This window comes from Remersonia thermophila, chromosome 4, assembly GCF_042764415.1.
Source record: "Remersonia thermophila strain ATCC 22073 chromosome 4, whole genome shotgun sequence".
NCBI lineage: Eukaryota > Fungi > Ascomycota > Sordariomycetes > Sordariales > Chaetomiaceae > Remersonia > Remersonia thermophila.
This window is the reverse complement of record NC_092220.1, coordinates 42,244-50,247: the sequence shown is the minus strand read 5'-3', so window position 1 is coordinate 50,247 and position 8,004 is coordinate 42,244. Positions and strand designations below refer to the sequence as shown.

The 8,004-nt window shown below is 49.7% G+C and overlaps 3 protein-coding genes across 3 annotated transcripts; all 3 read left to right on the top strand.

Moving 5' to 3' along the window:
• Nucleotides 1-1,004: 1,004 nt before the first annotated feature.
• Nucleotides 1,005-2,351, top strand: VTJ83DRAFT_4129 (uncharacterized protein; the record flags this gene model as incomplete). The annotated part of the gene is made up of 3 exons (XM_071010584.1): nucleotides 1,005-1,482; nucleotides 1,543-1,561; nucleotides 1,655-2,351. 3 exons carry the CDS (start codon nucleotides 1,005-1,007, stop codon nucleotides 2,349-2,351), a joined length of 1,194 nt encoding a protein of 397 aa, XP_070865579.1.
• A 3,004-nt stretch (nucleotides 2,352-5,355) lies between these two features.
• On the top strand, nucleotides 5,356-5,766 carry VTJ83DRAFT_4128 (uncharacterized protein; the record flags this gene model as incomplete). The annotated part of the gene is made up of 2 exons (XM_071010583.1): nucleotides 5,356-5,530; nucleotides 5,615-5,766. The coding sequence occupies 2 exons, from the start codon at nucleotides 5,356-5,358 to the stop codon at nucleotides 5,764-5,766; spliced, it is 327 nt and encodes a 108-aa protein (XP_070865578.1).
• A 1,231-nt stretch (nucleotides 5,767-6,997) lies between these two features.
• VTJ83DRAFT_4127 (uncharacterized protein) lies at nucleotides 6,998-8,004 on the top strand (the record flags this gene model as incomplete). Its single annotated transcript, XM_071010582.1, has 2 exons — nucleotides 6,998-7,272; nucleotides 7,341-8,004. 2 exons carry the CDS (start codon nucleotides 6,998-7,000, stop codon nucleotides 8,002-8,004), a joined length of 939 nt encoding a protein of 312 aa, XP_070865577.1.

The following is an 8,004-nucleotide window of genomic DNA, read 5'->3' as shown; positions in this document are numbered from 1 at the left end:
ACGTAATTATAGTATCCTAATTATCGTTAAAGAATATTATAACGTTGTTAAAAGGCAACTTTATAGGCGAACTAATATTACTGCCCGTATTAATAGGTTTTCTATTACCCTTAACGGTATAGGAAGCTAGATAACTATTATAATACGTTAAAAAACTATAAATAATTGTAATGAGAACTAGTCGGTTATTCCTTTATAATTAGGGGGTAAAAAAAGTAGTTTTAAACAATTAAAACTATACTTTAAACGATAAGAACTAACAACCTAGTTCGTTAAACTATTTAGTAATATACTTTTAATATTAAAAAAACTAATAAAGCTAGAAATCAATATAGTATTTAAGGAGGCTATTTCTACAATTATAATAATTAAAAAGATTATTTTTATTATTATAGTTTTAAAATATTATAGTCGACCGGATTATTATTAATATTTCCGGAAGAAGAATAATTTCCTTTATTAACCTTTAAGTCGACTTTTCGAAGGCCTAGAAAGTTAACTAATTATAAAGACTTTGGATTGCTGGATATAGCTTGTCCCGAAGTTTAAAACAGCTTATAGTATACTATAAAGGGATTCAACTCCTAACTACCCTGCTAAAAAGGGCGCGAAAGCTATAACAGCATTTCTCTCTTTTCTTTAATTTTCAGGATCCTATTATAATAGTTGCTTACTGATTACAAACAACTAGGGGGTATGTAACAGGATCTATAGGGACTTATACCCTTGTCCTGAACCCTAGTAGGCATTCTGCCTGCTCAGACCGCTATTCTGGGCATCTATCGTGTATATAAGGAGCCTCTAGGAGAGGTATATTAGATAGTTGTTTTCTTCTTTTGAACAACAGCTTCCAACCACTCCTTTCCGCCGTATGCACTCTCACAGGTCCGGGCTATTACACTACAACTCATCGACCCATCTTCCTATTGTTGTCAACCCATTCAAGAACAACCCTCTGATACGTTGCAGCCACCTTACCCTGCGCCTGCCTTTACGTCACAAACATGGATCTGGGTTTCGTGGTTACAGCCATCGACCTGGTCGAGAAGGCTGTTGCAGTCTACAAACGCATTAAAGACATGCCTGCGCAAATGGCCCAGATTGGCCAGAAAATGGAGCGCTTAAGCACATTCTTGGGGCACCTTCATAGACTTGTCGAGATGGAAACGCAAAGCACCAAGAATGCCTTGCTGTCGGGCCAATTGGATGACCTGCGCCAGTTGCTCGTCGACATGAAGCCCACCGCCAAGAAGGTGCATAGCCTGTTCGAGCAGTATGAAAAGAAGATGATCTCACAGCCTGGGGACTCAGGATTCCGGTATAAAATGTTCACGCGCGTGTGGCTCGCCGTCTTCGACAACCCTGCCGACCAAGCGGAGGCTCTCCTCGTCCAGCTCGATGACTATCGCAGCTCCCTGCGGGATTACCTCGCGCTAATGACCTGGGCAAAGGTTTCCGAGCTGCGCCCTCAAATCTCACCAAGTCCATCCCCCTCAAGCCCGCCTGCCAGACGAGATTACAAGATACTTTTTGTTGATCCAGACAATATCGGGAGAAGCGTGTAAGACATGGCGCGGCCTCTTTGACCTTCTGCAACGTCCGTACATACGACTAAATCACTTGGAGACTAACTACCTCGCTTCCTTTCTTTTAGAGTAGCGCAAGCATTGCTCAGTCTGCTTGGAAGCCTCACAGTGCGGACGGGAGGTGACTGGCGCCTCAAGGCGGTGCAGTCTGCCGGGTTTTTCGTCCGGCGGTACAGTGAATGCGTTCAGACCATCGAGAATCTGCCGTATAGTCACCGTACCTTCCGCAAGCCAATTCTCCCCGGTGGTGCGCCCCCCAAGACGGCAGCGATGGCTGCCGTCTTCGACAATCACTGGATGAACTACTCCTTTAAGGAGAGCATCCGCAAATCGATGACCACGCGCATGTCACGTGGCCTGAGTGGGAACATCTTCTCATACTTTGACTTCATCGTCGCTTTTACGCTCAGAGAACATGATAACATGGTCCGGCTCAAAGCGGCGTTGCGCAAGGAGCTGGAGCTATCAGGTTCTGGCTCTCGATCGGTTTCTGACCCCGGAACCGTCTGGCACAGGGGCAAGGGCCGTGTGATCCAGCTTGGGATGTATCTTGCACGCAGGAAGGGCCAATTACGCGAGATTTTGGATGTCCCCAAGATAGCTGATCCGGCAAAGGAGAGGGACCAGTGGAACAAGAAGGTTTCCGAGATCAAGGTGGCTCTCAAGGAATTTCTGAAGCAGGAGATGGAATGGGTACCGCCCACCGGTGTGGACAGAGTAGATTCCACGCCTGGAAACCCCAAACCTCAGGGCCTCAAGTCTTAAACCAAGGCGTCAGGTCTGTTGAGCTCTGGAAGCTTGAAACATGTGTTTATGGTGATGAGAACTGAATCAACGAAGTAGGTTACCTACCTATCAAACCACTGTCAGTTGATATATCCCGTTGAACTCATTCTCCACGCCCAAAAGACCATCAAGACCTGGTTTTGGCTTGGGTCTCATTTTTCTTCCCGTTGAAACCAGGCCCGTGATGGTCCCAATGCTATCGTTAAGCATTATTGTAATGTAACTGGGCCAAGGAGATTGTTTAGTGATGTACGACGCTAGATAATTGACTTACCAACCAAATCAGTTAAATTCAAACAATGACGCTCAAAAATGGTAATTGCTTTCCGAGGTGACGCCACTGCCTACACTTGGAGATGCCCGAAAAGTCCCTTTGAATTGTGTTGATCTCTAGAGGCCACCGGCTGCATTCTTGCAAACGCACAGTAGGTGAAGAAGACGAGGGATTGGAAATCTCCCCAACACGAGCTATGGCGGTCATACAAGCAGAGTATCCCACACGACCACAGGTCGGTGTGACAACAGATATTCGCGGCAGAGTGGCAGTATTATAGCAGCAAAGATGAAACCACTGCCGCTGCTACTGTCAGCACTCCACAGTCACACGAGCCATCCAGACCAGATTCATGCTGAGTTCTATCTGGGATCTATAGTTGCAGTTTACTGAGTGATAAAGCAAGAGTTAATAGGGAGCTATCAGAGGAGTACGCCGTGGACATCACATGGTATTAACCTCTTGTGCAAAAGCGTCTTGATGACCCTTGAAAACCAGCATTCACCCACCCACAGCACTACACTTCAAGGGCAATAACTGTGGAAAATCAACTGCATTCAATGCTTGCATGTTCCCGGCGTGGTAAGAATTTTCGTCAGTGGTAGCCGAGAAAGCGTGGTCACACCACCATCGTGTCGAGTCAATGAGGGGTTAATTAACTATACGCTGCAGAGGCTAGTTGTTCACCCGCGCATGACAGCGCCGGCTGTTTTCATTCTCGAGATTCGATGTCAAGAAACGGTGCCGGCAAAACATACTGCCGTGCAGATGGTTGGAAGCTCAATGCCGAGAGCCACCACTGGCTTGTTTAACACAGTAACCAAAGTGTGTGGGGGAGGGGGGGGGGGCAAGAGGTGTGACATTTCCTCATATACCTCTGTGGAGGAATATTGAGCCGATGAACTCGAGGTTTTGCAGTCCCGGGTTACAGTAATAGGTGTCTTCACTTTCTGAAAACATCCGCAATCAAATCCATCCTCTAGATGCTAGTTAGTCCTGATGGCATGATGCGAGTCGCCTGCGCCGCCGGTATCCTCTAGAAATGGAATAAAAGTAACAACAGCTTCTTCACCATGAAGACGGAAAAACCAACCAAAGCGCGAATTATTTGAGGTCTGCAGTAGGACCCGAGAGAGGAGCGCACCTAGGTTGATGGGTGAATGCTGCCGTTAGACGTTGCACCTTTATAGCGACCACTGCCACGGCTGAAGAACTTAAGCAGGAACCGTGCTAACTAGGTACCTCATTAGCTCCGGTGGCTCCATCTTCTATGAGTCTTTGGGGGCTGGAACATGCCAGGAAACTTCTGTGAAGGCTTGATACTAAGCTGCTGGCTGGGACAGTGACTGGCTTGGAGCAACCTCTCCGTTTACGGAAGCTTACTGCAGGTGTTCAAATTGGCTTACTTGAAACGTGGGTAGATGTGATGCGTACCGAGCTGTCTTCCTGTTACATTGTCATCTTTGAAGGTGTATGATCACCCAATTGCGGACCATTCCGCTGCGGAATGGATGGTGACATGACCTCCGTCGAATTTGTTGGTAGCGCTGAGCTTTGGGATAGTACGGCCCCATGGTAGTCAACCACGCCTCCTCTTACACCGCCACCATTGTCAGCCTTCCTACTCCAGACAAGCCCCGCGTCATGTTCCTAGGTGGCTCAGCCATCTCCGTTCTTAGAGTCCGAATATTGAGGTCTATTTATCCATCTAGCTGCGGGCGATGTTTATGCAAAGCTCCAACAAGCATCAAGGAACCGTGAGTGGATTGAATCGTGCGCAGCTTACCCTATTAGTGCTGCTATGATCAGCATGACACTTATACCCCTGAGCGTCTATGTCCTCAACCTATAAAGGCTAACCGACAAGCAGGCTCAACCTGTCAACTGTGCAGGCTTTTGTCTATGGGCGGCGCTCCTCATTTGGATTACGTGCGCCTCCTAACTTCCCGTCATAATTCTCTTGCAACGTCTGAGCTGACCCTGAGAGGTTGACAGAGCCATTATACTTTCCTTCACTGGCCCGGTCATCAAGGCATCACGAGGACGGTCCCTGACCACTCTTCGTGCTTTAGCTTACCCGGAGATTACGGCCTAATCTAGGTTATGGTTGGTGCGATTTCAATATGTTGAGCCGTTTCACTCAGTGCCGTCAGCATGTTAATATACATGGCACCGAGGAAGCAGAAATGGTGGGAGCTGATAAGATCTGCCGCCATCGTGGGCTCCTTCAAGAACTTGTAGGATTTAGATACAACAACTTACCAATGAAGTTGAGTAATCTTCAGGGTGCGGTGATTTCCTGGACAGAATAATTCGTCGTTGCGTGGTGGTTGTATGTTGAATAGCAGTTCTCTTGGCACCAAAGTACCACCATCACGACTTGTGCACTCGCCTGTCTGTGCAGGATACCTAAGCTAGGTAATTATTCATAATGACCATCGATCTGGAACCTGGAAACTTGGAACCAGATAGACCTTGGCCATGTCTTGGGCTCGTGACCATGCTTTTGCCGAGTCATGTCGGAGTGACGTCACAGCCACGTGCCTAGGAATCCAGATGACGAACAGCCCCTCAAAATAAATATGAGGAACAACATCTTCTCACCACTGTCGTCTGGCAGACTCCATATCTCCGGGAATCGAGCTATAACGATAAAAATCTCCGAGAATACCTTTATGCGGCAAAGTCAGTATCATCAACACAAGCACCATGACTCTCAATACACTCTTCGCGGCAATGACTGCTCTCTTCCTGGCGTCAGCCGCTGTTGCAGCTCCTGTTGCAGCTCCTGTTGCTACAACGGCCCTAGACAATAGTTGGCAGTACGGGACAGGAGGTGGCCTCTTGGGTTTGGTCGTTTTTATACTTGACATCATCGTCTTTGGTGAGTTTTCAGCCGCGATACTTCCTGCGCAATGTTTCAATATATCAAGACCATTATTATTAACAGTTCTTTCTACCTGTCCAGTCGAGGTTCTCAAGTCAAGCCGCCCTCCAGCAAAAAAGTTTATGTGGTGCCTGGTCGTGTTCCTCTTTCCAGTCATTGGCATGATTGTTTATTATCTGTTCTCCAACAGGGATGCCTACCAACGCGGCGCTGGCTATGAGCCGTTAGCGTGATGTTGGGGAGTGGTGTTGAGGCGGGAGCAGGTGTTGCAGTAGCAGGTATATATGGTGCACTAGCTGATGGCAGCATCAGCGGATCCGTTTTTACTGTCACAGTTATAAGCCCGGTCCTCTTCTGTTTACGCAGCGGTATATTGATAGTGCTACCTGCACTGTAAAAGTCACATACAATGAAAAGGCTCTGAGTTCGAAACCTGTATTTGCACCCCTGACACAAAGGACGTTTTTAGGGTAGCGTCTGATAAATAAACACCCGGGCACCCCTCGGGGGTGCGATAGAGGATAGAGATAAAATTTCCTCTAACTCCAAGTCAGGATAAATAAGTGTACCAGGGAACTCAGACCTCGACTAATCGCCTCGGTCTGGGGGGTGTGTTGCAGTAGCAGGTATATATGGTGCACTAGCTGATGGCAGCATCAGCGGATCCGTTTTTGCTGTCACAGCAGGAGAGAGGTGACCTGGGCCACGCTGTTTCAGAAAGCCAAGCAAACCCAAAACGTCTTTGCATAAAGATTTCGGGTCTTGGGAATGTTAAACGCTTCGTTTTCTCACCATCTACCTTGCTGATTTCGGTTACCGTTGGCATCTGAAGCCGGCATTAACATCGTTGGCGTATCTGTTGCAGTAGCAGGTATATATGGTGCACTAGCTGATGGCAGCATCAGCGGATCCGTTTTTGCTGTCACAGTATCTCAGTGATCCCATTCCAGACATCGCCTGCGATCAAAATGTTCCCGTCCATCCTTTTTGGATGGCACGAGCGAAGGCTACCCGGCCAACATCGTATGCGGTAAATCATAAATGATTCATGTCTCCTGTGTGAGAGCGGAAATCGTGGACTTTTTGGAAATCAAGACATCCCGTCTCGACGTCCCTTTCGGGATGACGGGCGGCAAAACAGGCGCGGGCGGCTTGAGGGGATAAATTGGTCGTCCCCACCCACGGTCCGAGACGACCGTTAGCGCGTCTCCATTAATGATCCCGTCTACCATCTCTGGTTGTACGGAGCTTCCAGATGCGGCACAGCGGAGGTTGTCAATTGTGAGGTTACGATGGAGGTGGTGCTGCCGGGTTAAAACAAGCTTTGCCGTTGCGGCAAGCGAAGCAGCTAGACCCGGGTAGAGCCAGCATATATATACCATGGACAGTTGTTCAACGCCCGTGTTCGTCGACTTCTGAGCTTTTTTGGACACCCCCGAAACCTCATCCTACCTGTCGCCTACCATGGTCCGCCAGGCTGCCCTCGCCGCTCTCGCTCTTCTCCCTCTTTCCCTCGGCCAAGTCACCGTGTCGGAGGACTTTGAGGGGGGTTGGGACGAGTCATCATGGCCGACATACGCTCCTGACTGCAACCAGGGTGGCCGGGTAAGCCTTGACACCAGCACGGCCCACAGCGGTAGGAACTCCGTCAGGGTGGACGGCGCCGGCGGCTACTGTGGGCACATGTTCTTTGGCACGAAGAACGTCCCCAATGGTGATATTTATGTCAGGACCTGGCTGTGAGTATGACCAAGGAAACGTACGGAAAAGTAAGACCAACGTGCTAATGACATCCCCCCCTTTTCAGCAAGGCGTCCCGGGCATTCACGGATGCCCATGTCACCTTCATCACCATGCCCGATCCTGCTCAGGGCACGAACAAGCATCTCCGCATTGGTGGCCAGAACAAGATCCTGATGTACAACCGCGAGGTTGACGATGCCACGCTCCCGGACCTCTCCCCTCAGGGCGTTGCCTCGTCGGCTCCTCTTCCAGCCAACCAGTGGGTGTGCTTCGAGTATCACCTGGGCCCTGACGGCTCCATTGAGACGTGGTTGAACGGCAATCCCATTTCCGGCCTGGCCGTTGGGCCAGGCGTCAGCAACCCCAACGGCGGCCAGTGGCAGAGGAGCAGCATCAAGCCCCGCCCGACTGCCGTTTACTTCGGCTGGGAGTCGTACGGCGGCGATTCCAACACCTTCTGGTACGATGATATCGCCATCGGCTCGTCCCGTATTGGGTGCGAATCGGGCGGTGGCAGCCAGCCCCCTGCCTCCACTACCTCGCCAAGCTCGCCGTCGACCACAGCCGGCGCTACTACCACCTTCCTGACCACCACCACTCCGGCTCCAAATGAGCCTACCCAGACCAAGTACGGCCAGTGCGGTGGCAACGGCTACGCCGGCCCGACTCTCTGCGCTCCGGGCTCCAGCTGCTCGAAACTGAACGACTGGTACTCCCAGTGCCTGTAA